This window comes from Buteo buteo, chromosome Z, assembly GCF_964188355.1.
Source record: "Buteo buteo chromosome Z, bButBut1.hap1.1, whole genome shotgun sequence".
NCBI classification, from domain to species: domain Eukaryota; kingdom Metazoa; phylum Chordata; class Aves; order Accipitriformes; family Accipitridae; genus Buteo; species Buteo buteo.
The window spans coordinates 50864484-50879380 of record NC_134204.1 but is presented as its reverse complement, the minus strand read 5'-3'; the positions used below and the strand labels follow the sequence as shown (position 1 = coordinate 50879380).

Genomic DNA, 14897 nt, shown 5'->3' with positions numbered 1-14897 from the left:
ATTCTTTGTGTTTTTCTGGCTGAAATTTAGCTGCTTCTTTGACATGCAATTTTACAAAAATATCTTTAAGGCAGCAAATGCCATGGTGACAACAATGCATGAAAATGCTTAAGTTACCATAACTTTTCAAACTTCTCTCTACTCTGATAACACCCATCTGAAGTCTCTTGTTTCTAAACTCAAGTATGCTAGTAAGAGTTTTACAATCGCATGCTGCAGACTACACTGTTACCATTAAAATTCAGAACCACCAAACAGCAAAGGAGCTGAACTGAAGAAAAACAAACAGAAAAAGCACCACCACCATCTGTAGAAGGTGTCACAGAGCCAATGAATGCATCAGTAATCAATGCTTGCTACAGTCAGTACAATGGAGTTACTGAGAGCACCAAATATTCTGCAGACCTTAGCGAAGAAACCCAGTCATTAAGGAGAAAACAAAGATTATGTTCTCATAGACAACTCAACCTGCTCTCAAAGCTCCTGGAAATGGTTTATGAAGATTTACAGATTGCTTAAAACTTGAAATAAACATTTAGCCTGAGGATGTTAAGCCAGCGTGGGATATTAAAAATACTTTAAGGCCCCACAGTGCTACATGGATGTAAGAAGCTACCAGAAATTGAGCCACGTGCACCACAATGAAGGTATGATCAAGAGATGCTTTCGCTTTCACCAAAATCTGCAACTATCTGCCATCATTCCATTCTTCCTAACAAAAACAGCGACTGCGCAGAGCACAACTTCATCCCAGTTTTGATCCGAGTTCTGCAATACTGCAGGCCTGAAAAAGTTCAACAGTTCTTTTCTACTTTTCATCAGAAAGATTTGTTGGCAATTAACTGTGGAAAAATTAGGAGGATAAATCTGTTGTTAATCTTTAAATATGATCTGCTACTTGAATGGATTTAACATGCATTCAAATTTAAGACTAGGAACTGGGTTTGTGGTACTTGATCCAAAGCCAATTCATTAAGGCTGGTGCTGGAAGATAGGTATCTATTGCATTTCTTTGTATAAAGAGGAAAAAATTGCCATTTTAATCTTTAAAAAGTAGCTTTAATCCAGTACACACTGTTCCCATAAGGTTCACTGCATTTGGACCACACCCTAAACCTGAAATTTTGGGGAACATTTACAGTCACAGTCCAGTGCAGGAAAGAGCTTGTCTCTGATATGGACAGAATCTTTCACATGCTCTGTGTTAAGATTTCTTTTGAAACTGAAGTAGGAAGCAGACACCTAGGTAGAATATCATGACTGTGTAATTGCCTATTCATCTGCCTATTCTTTGCTGACAAATTAAATCTACAGTACACACTGCTCCATTTTCAAAAAATGGACTGAATCATCTTACTTCAAAAGATTCCAATGTCTGACTAGAACAATCAAGGTCTTACCTCCATCTAGGACTCAAAGCATACCGGTACCCTCACAACTTTAAATGGGCAGCTTGATGCTCATTTACTTTTTTTAAATGATCCTTTTTTGAGGCATCTAGTTGCAAGTATGGGAAGTAAAGGCTGCATGGATCATGCTTTCATGCTTCTCAGTACTGCTATGTCTAAGGCTTTGTGCATCAGAATAACCTGCAAATGATGGTTCCACTCTTTGTCATAGAAGCACTCATTAATAGACCCCACTTTTATGTACGACAACCAGTGCATAACAGTAGTGTAAAAGTGGAGGGGTTTATACAAACCAGTGTGACCTTATGTAACCACACAGAGGTTAAAGGGCTATTTGGGCTGCATTAGTTGACAGCCTTTTACCAAGTCAAAGCATCAGAAGATGAAGTCCTCCTTTAAAACTTCCACAATGAAAGAGTAAGTATGGAAAACAGTGCTGACAAGAAAGCTTCTTAGACATTTTGTTTTAGACTGAAGTCCAAATCTTCAGGTAAATAACCTGAATTGACTAGGGGTTAATATCCCTTTGCTTCTCTTCTAGTTTAATTTTCAAGTGAGAAGGCCTGTATGGTGGTACTTAAAGGAGGTGTGGAATGTGAATGTTTGGAGCCAAACCTTATCAGCTTCTGTTGGCCACCTTAGCAATGGCTAGAATTTATGCCAATTGTGTTTTTCTTTCTCATCTTGCAGGTCATGACCTCTACCTTGCATATGGTACATGTTATGTGTGCTACCTAAAATTCAGGTCAGATTAGCCCACTAGACCACTTTTTAAAAACAACATATGAAACTTACTTTTCAGCCAAGAAAAAATTGGTCTATTGCAGGCACATACCTTTATGACATATCACTCTGCACACACATTTGAATCTAGTCAGTTTGGACAATTTGCATGTGAAGAGCTGATAGTATTTCACAATATACCACATTATTTATTTTGACTGAATTACTTTATTCCTGAAGTGATCCCGACTTCATTGTGGTCAACCTGCCTTAAATCCATCAGAATGACTTTGGGAACAAGTCTGCCCATCATGTCTGCCCTGCCATGTTTCTAATTCAAATATGCTGTGAGAAACAGCAATTAGTCAATTCAGTGTGAGCAAAAAGTGGGACAAGAAGTGAAGAACACAGATTCCATGCCGTCCTATTTAATACAGTGCTTGTGTTTCTAAAAGAAATGAGATTTAAACTGACACAATTTGGAGTAAATTGTGTGCTGTTTGGACTAAGTTTTTTAAGTAAAAGGTGGACATCAGTTCAGCTGCATATTGAGGCAGGGGAGAGAAACACGTGAGCCATCCATCTATTTCCTTCTGCAGTACGGGCAACCAGCCCAGCAGAAAGTTCTGGGCTGCAAATCCCCAACCTGAATATGTCTGAAATCTTGAATCAGAGGTATGTGGGATTTAACCACACAGGATACAAAATCTAGCTCTGCAACAGCAATATTGCAACACGGCATATGGGTAACTGGCTCTCTGCAAGGCAAACGTTCCCATTTAAACAGTGCCTGTTCTGTTATTGGTCCCAGCAGCCTGGCTGAGCAGCTCTTAACAAGTTTCTAATACAAGTTTTCTTCAGTTGTCACAGAACTCTGGGCCTATCTGTTGTCAATTCCATCTTAAGACACTTAGTTCTGTCATGTGTTGGAAACTTAGGTGCTTAGTCCAGTGCTGCCAAGCCCACCTGGGGAACAGGCACTGAAAAGAATCATAAGCAGGAGACATACTGTTGTGCCTACACCCATCTCTGTGATACGTTAGCTTTTTGTTCCAAAGGTCCACCTTTGGCTGAATATGCTTTAAAAAGAGGACTCTGGCTGCCCTTACACAGTTACAATAGTCATTAACTCCAAACAGTTGAGGTCAAATTTGGTCCACATGCTATGCCAGGAAAACATCACAGCATTTCCACTTTATGCCACCTAGTCACTACAGTTGTTCGGGGTGCCACGGTACAGTTTGAGATAGCTAGAATGCACCAGTACTCCGACCACTGGGTACCCTTACTCCTACACAGCTTGTGTCGAAGGTTGCGATCTCCAGATGTTTCCCAGGCAGATCTAAGACAAGTTTCTGCTGGTGAAGTTAAACCAGAGCTAATGCACTATAGAACTAGAACTAAGCACGTTTCCAGGATGCAGTAGTGCATGGCTTGAGATAACACTGCGCTCCACTTGCCTTGTGAACAATTACTCCTCTGCATAACAGATAAATTACAGAACTTGATATTCAAGTCCTTCTTGGTACTTGCATAGTACTCTTGCAACATCTTTCTGCTTCCCACTAAGAGTTAAGATACGATTTTTGGGCTTAATACTAAGCTTTCAACTGACTTTGGACATTTTCTGTGCTTGCTGCCAGCATCATCTTGGTTGCGCATCAGGTTTCAAGACACCAAAACCTAAAAAAAGACTACCTAGTATTAGCCTGCTATTCTCCTTGCCAGTACAGGATTGCTTTCCCAATGCTTTACTTATTTTTTTGTTTATTTTTTGAGGGTAGCCACAGGGCCAACAAGTTACAACTAGGCACACTAAAACCACAATAATATAAGCTAAGCTTTCACCACCCAGAACATGTGAGAATGGTTTCAAACACTCCCTTATACCCCTAATCTCCTTGGCTGTCATTCCCCTTCTGTGTGTGTGGATAGAGGGGGCAGGGGGGAAGTGAATGACTCTCAGGACCTACTCCCACCAGTTCCCACATTTCTCTTCCCACCCTCCCCTTCATGTGCATATCTCCAACACAGCAATACAAGTAGAAAGGCAGCAACCACCAACCTCCCCTCACAGTTATGCATCACTTCCTACTGCCATTCTCCCCACTTCCTAGTTGATAGAGCACCAGGTTGAAAGGAGCCAGGGTGAGACCCAAGAGTGCAGAAAGAGGGTGGACATCATTCCCTTACTTCCACTTCCAGCTCCCACTATGTGTCTTATACTTGACAAAGTAAGAATGAAGAAGCCATAGGAAGAGCTAATAGAGCAAAGAGGACCAAAGATAACTGGCACTGGCTACCTCTGTGATATTTAGGAAAAATAAAATTCCTGATTACCATACCAAGTCCCACTTTTCTGCTGTGGAGTGACCAGAGAACAACTGCAGATAACCAGCATGCCAGCACTGACCCAGGTGAATTGACCTGGGAATTCAAAGCAGGATGGGGGAAACAAGTGGGTTGGTGAGTAAGGTCCAGAGTAAGAGCAGTTTAGGAACACTGGACAATATGGGAAGGAAGACAAAATTTGACACTTCCAGAGCAGGAATTTCCCCAGGGCACTGCCTCAATAGCTTCTGTCAGGACTTTAAGTTCAGAGGTAGACTTAAGATGTTTTTCTTCTCCCCTTTCTTCCCAGCCATAAACTGCCATTGCAAAAGACTTCTCCCTTCACCTCCCCCTCTTTTTTGCTGTCGGAAGTACAGCAGCCTTAAGCAATTAGCAGCAGTTGCCTTCTGTTGGAACAATGAAACTGCTGAACAATAGGGATAGCCTCATTATTATGAGAGACCCAGCCCTATGATAATTCAGACCAGTAACTCTGAATTCACTGCCAGAAGAACTGCTGGTTAGTATGTTATTAACTTCACTGCATTTCAAGCTGGAAACAATTCATCCAGTGTTTCACAAAATCAATTTCTTAGTCTCCCAGTCATACACATATATCTCAAATACTGAAAGTCAGAATCTGATGTTGAGAGTGGGGGTGTAATTCCATCTGCAGCCCTCCATGACAACTAATGTGGCCCACTCTTCTGGGGGCAATTTGGGACTGGGATGCATACCAGACACATTCTTCAAGGCTGGTAGTAGCAATCACCTCCTAAGAGCCCAAGACTCCTCTCTAGCACAATGCAAGGGCCACAGAAGTACTTAACAGTGAACAGAATAATCTTCATGCAGCTAAGAAACAAAAGGGACATTTATTGTCTCTGTCTTGATTTTTCAGATAGCCTCAAACCACATTTTTTCTCTTTACTGTGTGGAGCCTGGAATGTGACAAGCGCATCAAGTTCAGAAACTCGGGAAGAAGATTAACTATTACGCATTTCAGTTGGTGTGAAAGTGAAGTTCACTGATTTTAACCACCCGCTCCTGCAAAACTATAACTTACTGTTTGCTTGTAGTTAGCCACAGCACCCATGGTTTTTGCTATCACCTGTTTAATCAACTGCTGTCCCAGGTTTCTCTCCTTTAACCATGGTGCAGACTAGCGCGTGAAGCCCCAAGGGGTGCAGTTCCACAGTGCTCTCCCAAAAGACTATCAAAAGCCCTCTACAGCTGTTTAGCGTCGGTGAAGCAGCTCCCAAACATCTCCTTTAGCAGCAATGTCCTTTGTTCCCTTTCCATCAAGTGCTACCTCACTTTCTAAGCAAATGTCTTTCCAGCTCCCCCTCCTCTCCACTGCCTTTCAGGCAGTCGCTCAAGTCCTGCGCAGCTGTGCGCAGAGACTCGGTCACCTCCCCATACTCAGGCGCATCCGTGCAAGGTCTTCAACCATTACTCTTCTTCTTCATGGGGTTTCTCTCTCCCCAACAACGTTCAGCTTTCATGGCTGCGCACTTTGGCTAATCTCTTAAAGCTGTAATTTCTCTTCTTATTTGAATTTCCTCATTATTTCCACTATACTCTGGTCTTGCTTTTGAAGTCCGATCAGATACCGTTCGAGTACCCGAAAAACTGTTTCTTACAGCAACGATGTCACCAGCAACAGGTATAGAGGCAGCCAAGCATAACGTGCAATGAGGTACCAAAGCACAGGCTCTGCCCCTCGGTCGGTTCCAGCCCGGGACGGTGTGGGGCCCAAGAAGCCTACGGGTGTGGAGAAAGCAACGCCAAGGCTACGCCAGCGCGTCCAACAAACAGGGCCGGGCTTGACACGGAGTGGGGAACTACACACCGGCCAGCGCACCCGGGTTTGTCTTCGTACGCAAGTTCAACTTACAGTTAATTTCGTTTATTTAGCTCCGAAGAGAGCACCTCCCCGGCCCGGCCTCGCTCCCCCACCACGGCCGCCAGAGAAACGGCCGTTTGTGATGACGACGGCGGCGGGGGGCAGCAGTAACCGCGAAGTTACCCACGCAGGAGCACGGCCAGAAAAGGCGATTCGTTATAAAGCACCGTTACAGAAGCCAAGAAAAGCCGCCCCACGCCCGCGCCTCCTCCCGCGCCCTCCGCGGCGGTGCCAAGCCCGCACCCCGCACCCCCGGCGGCCGCAGAGCCCGCCCCGGCCCGGCCCGGCCGTTAGCGGGCCGCCCGCCCTGCTCCCGCCGGGCCGGAGGGGGCGCTCTCTCGCGGCCGCGGGCCCCGCCCCTCCGCCCCCGACGGCGGCGTACGGCGGCGGCCACGCCCAGGCAGGCTGCAGAAGGCGGAAGCGGGCAGGCGCGGCCATGGCGGCGGCGGGCATGGGGCAGCAGTGGGTGTTGGTGGAGATGGTGCAGGCCTTCTACGAGGTGCGGTCTGGGGCCGCGCGGGCCCGGGGCGCTGTCCCGCCGCCGGGGTTGAGCGGGTGGGTGTGGCGAAGGGCTCCCACCGCTCGCTCCTGAGGCGGACGGCGCCCCCGGCCCCCCGTGGCTGTCGGAGCTTGGGTGACGGGCGCGAAGTTGCCCCGTCCCTGGGCCGCTGCCTTCGGGTGCGGGGAGCGGGAAGGCAGGGCCGGGCCCGCCGCCGGGGCGGGTAACCGGCCAGCCTCGCTGGGTGGCGGCTGGCGGGGCGGTGCTGGGCCCGGCCGGGCCCTGCCCGCCGCGGATCGGGATCCGGCCGCGGGCGGGTGCCGCCCGTGCGAGACTGCGCTCGCAGAGCGGTGCGCGGGTGTAGGCGGGCGAAAACTAGGTGCACGCGCATATGATTTTCCCCGTTTCCGTCGATAAGGCTACGTTTAAGGTGTGTGCCGCAGCATTAGCCCTTGATAAGCGTCACAGTGTTCTTGGAGTGTAAGGTCGGGGTTTGTAACTTAGAAACGTCGTTTACGAAAGAAGGCACAACTTTTGGATGTTTATGCTTGCGTTCTCTCCGGGCGGGGATCAGCGTGGCATGCTTGTATCCAGGCTTTGTTTCGTGATATTAAAAAGGATGTCCTGACGATAGGCGGTGTTCTTGTATCGACAGCCTGTTTCCCTCCCTTCCTTTGGCAAAGGTTGGTGACTTTTTAAGGATTTATGCTAGGGTTTGCCGTACAGATGTAGAAGCGCTTAGCTACTCGGGCTGGTGGCACAGTCTTGTATGCTGAATTCGGAGCAATTGTGGGCACTGAAAAGCACAGGGAAGTAGCTTGTGTGGACTTCTTTTGCTACTACACTATGTGTTCTTTAGATGTCACCGTGTACATATGTATTCTTAATAGGTCTGGTGAACTGAAAAGTACTCTGTAACTGATAAATTCATTATTTGTGGTTTGATATGCGGTAGGACTCCTTACTGGTTTTAAAAACTTGTGTTCAAATTCGTTCAGTTTCTGGATGTGTGGTGTGTTCCACTTCCTTTGTTGGCAGGCCACATCCCGATAGAAAACGTTCATGTGTGGGAGGGAGCTCTTCCGCCCAGTTGAAGAGCGAGTGCACTAGTGTGTGTGCACATTGGGTCTTTTAAAAATAGTAGGCATCCACGGTGTAGACAGGAGGCTTTCTGAAATGGAATAACTAAACCCATCATTAAAACTAGGTGTCAGATGCTGATGCCATAACTCCACATGTATTTTAAATGAGCTGTGCTGCCAGAGGAAACTGACTTTCCTCCCTCCAAGCACCCAAAGAGGCTAACTTTAACTTGGTTCAACACTCTTTGCTGTATATATTCCTAAATATTGTGTCCACTCAAGAAAGTCAATGACACAGGGGCAAAACTGCTTCTGGTGACTGTGTTGGGTTATACCTGCTCAAAGTGCCTGTGAAACTAACAAAAATGGGCTATGAGAACAGGATTAGGTTTCTTTATAAATAATAGTAGCTGTCACTGCTGGTGGACCGTAAGCTGTAAGAATGTAGGGTTGAAGTGGGTGTGTATAGATGACACAGACCTTCAAGCTCTCAGGAGGCTTCTGCTTGTTGCAAAAGCTTTCTGCCTTCACAGATACTGGTGCAACCCATACAGCTTACCTGCCTTTACTCGCAATATTCAATTTATGTGCATGTGTGGAACGGAAAACACTTATCCGTTTAGAGTGTGTCTTGTTTATTAACAACAGAATAAATCCATTCAAATGCAAGTTAACAGCTACAAGTAGTAGTTGCAAAGCAATTCACTTTGATATAATTTTTACTGATTTAGAAATACACATCAGCTGATGATCCGCTTTGTTTTTTTTCTGAGCGTACTAGTAGAGACAGAACTGTTGTGTAGTGTCGCACTGATTCAAATAGAATTCTGTGTAGACTTATTTTTGTGCTTTTGTTTTCAGGCTCCGGCTTACCATCTCATTTTGGAAGGAATTCTAATTCTGTGGATAATCAGACTTCTTTTCTCCAAGACATACAAGCTTCAAGAGCGATCTGATCTAACACCTAAGGTATGGTGGAAAAATATTTTTCTTTAGAGAAACAGTTTATAGCTATTGATATATTTGGCTGTTGAACTGCTGCTGTATCACAAATCATGCTGGTTTTTTCTTAGTATTTCAAAGGGTAAGCTTACTTTGGGCTAAGAAACTGCTCATTGCTTAAACACTTCAGTTGGTGCTTTTAAAGTAGCTCTGTGTTTGAGAGTCTGAGAAATATAAAAGAACTGATGTGACTGTGACTGCTAAGCTATGAAAAGCTGGCATTAGCTCTACTCAATGGATGGCTTCATTTTTAGAAATGGAAGCTATACTAAAAGAATACACCAAACAAAATGAACTGTAAGAATGTAGCAAGTAGGAAAATGATCAGTCCATACATGTGGTGTCTGTGTTAAGTGGGTTCCAGAAAACTTTGTAGTTTAGCAGCAGTTTTCTTCTCTTGCAATGTAGTTCTCTCAAATTAAAAAAAAAAAAAAAAAAGCTGTAATTGTGAAGACTGGAATTTCTCCCTGACTTCTGGCTGGAGGCTATCAGGAATGAGTAGAGTTTGTTTTGGAGGTGTCCCTGGACTAGTTTGTCTGAGACGTGGTCTGTAATTGGGCTTGCTGCGTAATGTCAGTGGATGCCATTGGATATATTCAAGGGATGATTGGATGCACTCTCTGAATGTGAAAATAGTGAGGTGAACAAGGACGCGGGAATTTTTCTCAGTTAAAGATGAACTGTAGCAATGTATTTTAATGAGACAACCAGCTTGTATATGTGAGAGGTTGTTCTGAATGATCTGAAGTCCCGTATAGCAAACAGGCTTAGTTTGCTAGAGCTTCAGAGGAGTTGTACACTTTATGAATGGGATAAAACACTGGAATTTGCTCATGGTACTGAGAAAGGTTTGTGAAACATTTATGGGTGTGTCACCTTGTCATTCCCGTATATACCAACCACTTGCATGCTTTCTGATCTTATTCTCGCTAAGGATACCTGTTAAGTGTATAGGCTCAGTGAGCGCGGCGTAGTGCATCGGTGAACAGGATGCAGGGACTATAGGCGGAAAGCTGTAAATGCAAGGAAATCTGCAGGCAGTGTCCTCTTTTGGGGAGTACTTACTAAATGAGCTTAGAGCATTCTAGGGTACACTTTAGCAGGTATTTATCGGAGGCATTTAACATTGGAGGCAAGAAGTGAGCTGAGCGGGAATCAAGAAATGCCAGTTCAGTTTTGTGCTTGGAAGGGTTTGAATTGATCCTGGGATTTTTTAAGTTTGCCACTTTTGATAAGAATACTGAGGAGGAGTGAATGCAAATGGAAGTCCAGTGTGGTGAAGCGTTGAATGTTCAGATCATCTATGAAGACATGCTGCAGCTTTAAAGTAGCCCCTGATTGTCCATTCAGAAACTATGATAGTTTATTTAGTAGAGTTTTTATGCATCAGATGTTTTTGATCTCTGGTATTTTGGAGGATAACTTTTTTCTTTTGAAAGATTCATTCCCTCTGCAGTAGATGGTGGAAAAAGGCTCTTTGCTACTGTTGCATAACTGGTGACCTGAAAAAGCTGAAAACTATCTCTTCCTTACAGACTAAGGATTACACTCAGATATTTCTATGTGCATTTTGAATGTTATCATCCAGTTGCAGGTTACCTCCTTCGTTCACTGACAGACCATTTTGCTGAAGCTGAGGTGTTTAAGAAAGTGCTCAGACAAATCTGGAACAGTTGTATGCAGGGAAGAAAATTCTACTGTATCTTCTTAACTGGAGGCAATGAGCAACTGGGAGATGGCAGTGTAGCTGGTCTGCTGCAGCTCAGTGGAAGCAGGCATTTAGAAGGAGGTCAAAAGGGGGAAAAACATTTGGAAATGGCTAATGCTTAATAACAGTCCTGCTTTTGCAGGATGACAATAGTAAAGTTCACTGGTGGGACAGCAGTAGCAAGCTTTTTGAAGAACAGAAGCATGCAAATACATTATTGCTGTGATACTTACGATGAGATTTATACAAACTTTACTGAGCTTCAGGGGTGGATCCAATGTGAGTACTAGCAAAAAGTCCAAAGTGATCAAGAATTGCATTGTATAGATACTCGATACATTGATTCACAGTTGCAAGGCACAGAAGAAAAAAAGTGAGAGTGCTAAGAGCTGTCTTAGAGCAAAGGCCTTGTCTTGAGATATTGAAGACATCCACCACTCTAGCTCTTTGTTAGCTGGATCTTGATGGCAAAAAGAATAGTATGGGGGAGTGCTCTTTGGTCTGATGGTATGTTCAGGTTGGCTGACGATGAAGGAGATTTAAGTTAGTCTAATTGGTTTTACCATTGACCCCTGAAGATGGAAGCAGTGTTTTCTATGGGAAGAACTGTATTTGGAAGGGAATGTCTTGTCTACAGATAGCTTATTGAAAGTAAGCATAAATACAATGGTGAAATGGAAGTGTGAATAAGTCTTCTACAGTTGAAGGACTTAAGCAGATTGATACATCAGAGGTGTGGAGTGATTCCATCTCCTTTTCTACAATGTAGGTAGTTGCTATGAAAAGAGCTCATTTATTTTGTGTAGGGGAATAGCTGTGGGGGAAAGAAAACCCACCTTAATCTTCACTAAAAATCCACAGATAGTTGACGCTGGTCTGTGTTGTGGGTTAACCCCAGTAGGCAGCTAAGCACCACACAGCTCCTCGCTCACCTTCTCCCCCACCCCCAGTGGGACAGGGAAAGAGGAAACGAAGAGTAAAAGCAAGAATACTTGTAGGTGAAGGTAAAATTGTTTAATAAGCAAAGGAGAAGTGGAAGAAGAGAGAAACAAGACAAGCGATGCAAAGGCAATCGCTCAGTACAGCCAGCCAGTTCCAGAGCAAAAGATGGCTAACTTTCCTGAACCCCTTCTTTTCCCTTTTATTGCTGAGTGTGACTTTATATGGTATGGAATATCTGTTTGGTTACTTCGGGTCACCTGCCTGGTTGTGTCCCTTCACAACCTCTTGTGCATCCCCCAATCTATTCTCTGTGGGGGCAGAGTGAGATAGAGAAGGCCTGAACACTGTGCGAACACTGTCCAGCACAAGCTACAACATTGGTGTGTTATCAACATTGTTTTGGTCGTAGATCTCAAACAGAGCGCTATACCAGCTGCTATGAAGAAAGTTAATACCATCCCAGCCAGACGCGGTACAGTCTGTTTCATACAATGTGGGATCCCACACGGCCAGGCTTCTGTGTGTGTGTTGAGCTGTGTGTAGTAACGTGCCTGCTGTTCAGCGAGGAGACTGCTGATTTGCCTTCTGATTTGTTCTAGTTTGATTCATGCTGTGATTTCCAGCCTTTACCTCACCAGAAGGAAATACTGGGTTGCTCAGGTACAGGCACTGGAGATAGGCTTGCTCAGGTGGTGGAGCTTAGGCTACCTTTGTCAGCCACTCATGTAATGATACTTGGAGTTTCTTTGTGAATTATTGTTGAGGAGGCTGCCAGAGGAGAGCTGGCTCTGCGTAATAAATATTACTGAAAATACCACTATTGCACAGCCATCAGAATGTGATCTGTCAGGACCAGTCTGTCCTGGGGAACCAGAGGTAGATGATATATTATGCAACGTAGTGCACTTATGAGTCACACTTCTAAAACAGTGGAGAAATCCACCCTGAAGGTGGCTTCGGGGTTTAGTCAAATGCGTAGCAAGAGTACTACAAAATCCAGTGCAGGAATCATCTTTCAACTGTCTGTCTGTCATCCTTTAATAACAGTGTTTGTAGGTATTCCTGTTGGTTCTGTTCCAAAATAATGAGATCTCCCAAATCATTAACTAAAAAGGTGGAGTACTGCTCTTTGACTGTAAGTTCCTGACAGCTTGGGATTTTGGGAAGTACAAATAAGTCTGTGGCCAGATAGGGTGCTAGACATATAGATTCTTAGGGGCTTTTCACCCCAAATAAAATCTATAGAAAAGCAGCAAAGTGCCACTAAGGACTGAAGTGGGCTGTGGAAGATTGAATGGCATCATTTAGCTACAAGCTCACTCTCCAGCCTTGCCCTCCAGATGTATGTGTCTTTCACTCTGCAATAAATGATACTGAGCTTTTCTCTCAAAATCTCTGAAGTCCTAGTAGGAGACATGTCTTACCATTTGTGGATGGGAGGAATAGTTGGTTTTTTTTGGTTTTAGAATTTTCAGTGCTGTAGTAGCATGGGAACAGTTTTATTAGAGTAATATTAGTCAGGAGGCTGGAAAGTTCCTGTCAGAGAGACAAACGTTTAATGCACGGCTGAGAAATACTGTAGACCGCAAGAACGCTTTCTTGCAGGAATAGCATTCAGAGATTGATCAGATGTTGTTCTCCAGGGAAGAGCAGATGAAGTCTGTTCTTGTAAAGGTTTTCAGTCATTTTGAGCCAAGACTGCCTATGTAGTTAAAGATTCTCCTAAATATTAACATGGTTTGAAAGAGAGAAATTTCTAACTGGTATGCCCGTTGTTTGTGCCAATTTATGCCATGCTGATATATGATTCTACAAATACCGTGAAATTAAAGACCTGTTATTTGAGGACCAGCAAATAAAAAAATATTATTCATCTTTTGGATATCGACACAGATGTATGTATGACACTGTTTCAAAACACTAGTGCTAGCTAGGAACCGTCTTCATGAACATAATTGCTACCTTTTCTTAAAAATAAGGGTCAGCAAGGCAGCTTCTTAAAAAAATTTGGGTTGGATATGTTTACACACAAGTATTTCTCTTACCCAAGGCATCTAGCGTTTAGAAAGTAAAAACCACAACCAACTAAATACAACCACCCAAACCCATTTTATTTATTTATGTATGTGTGTGTGTGTATTTAGATAAATATTTTAAAAATATTTTTATATATGCACAAATGTATAAGTAGGTGTGTATATTATAATTTATAAATATACCTATAAACATTTTATATCTTATATTTTCATGTGTATTGTATATTAGTCATAAAAATAAAATACATAAATTCTATATTGATATTTATATTTTTTTAACATTTATGTCTATATAAATTAAAAGGAATTATAAAAGGGAAAGATGAAGAGCTGAGAGATGAGTTCACTTATGTGACAGCCTGAGAGAGTGGAAATTGAAAGTTTTGAGTTCATTCTTTTCAAGTGGATATTTTCAGTACAGTGAACTGAGAAGAAATATGCAAATCAACTGTATATTGAGGATGTTACATTGTGAATTAAAATCTGTTTTCTCTATATGTTTCAAAACTTACATTTTTATTCTTGATACTGGTCTGAAATTTGGTTCCTATTTAGGAGGTAGAAGATAAGTGCTGTTCTGAATGTGGGGTAGCTGTATGAAAGCCTCCTTCTACTCTGTATTTTTGGTCAGAGGGAGATGGTCATGTTTACCCTGAAAAGTTAGCAGGACAGGACAGTGTACTGAGATATTCGGTGAATGGTAGGAGGAAGGGATACGGACTGTCCCATCTCCATCGCAGATGGCCATTTTAGGTTGAGATTGGTACTCATTTTAATCACCAATATCTCCAATCCCCCACCATAATAAAGGAACTTCTATGACAGAAGCTTTCAGTAGACTACTGCCTGTGCTAAGTACATGTGGAAACAGAAATAAGACATGAAGATGCAATTGTTTGTTGTTTACGTTCCTGTGCCCATCAAAAAGCAAAACACCTTGTGAGGAGAATGAGGAGAATGAATGTGAGCTAGAATTAGTGAAATGGTGTTGTTTGAAATGAGGATTAGTCTTCTCATGTAAATTTTATTTTGTGCTAATAAAAAAATCGGGATATTGCCACATCTCATCTGTGGCTTGTCACCTATGCTGTTAGTTTCTGTGCTGCAAACATTTCAAAGGGAAGAATGGAAACTTCTTACAACTTAGTATGAATGGGAGACAGAAGTAGTAATTAGGAATTACTCATCTTTATGTTCACAGATCTCAACTGCAATTGTACTATGCTAATTTATTGTAGTTACAGTGTCCTTCTATAAAT

The 14897-nt window shown here is 43.3% G+C and overlaps 1 protein-coding gene across 7 annotated transcripts in view; it reads left to right on the top strand.

Annotated features, from left to right (window-relative positions):
• Positions 1 to 6763: 6763 nt before the first annotated feature.
• Positions 6764 to 14897, top strand: part of SPTLC1 (serine palmitoyltransferase long chain base subunit 1) — a 58385-nt gene continuing 50251 nt past the window's right edge. For all 7 annotated transcript variants that reach the window (XR_012649033.1, XR_012649035.1, XR_012649034.1 and 4 more), the window contains exons 1-2: positions 6764 to 6868; positions 8812 to 8919. Coding sequence is in view for 3 of the 7 variants with exons in the window: in XM_075020908.1 (XP_074877009.1) it covers positions 6806 to 6868; positions 8812 to 8919 (171 nt within the window). In the remaining 4 variants the exon portion in view is untranslated. The remainder of the gene's footprint in view (positions 6869 to 8811; positions 8920 to 14897) is intronic.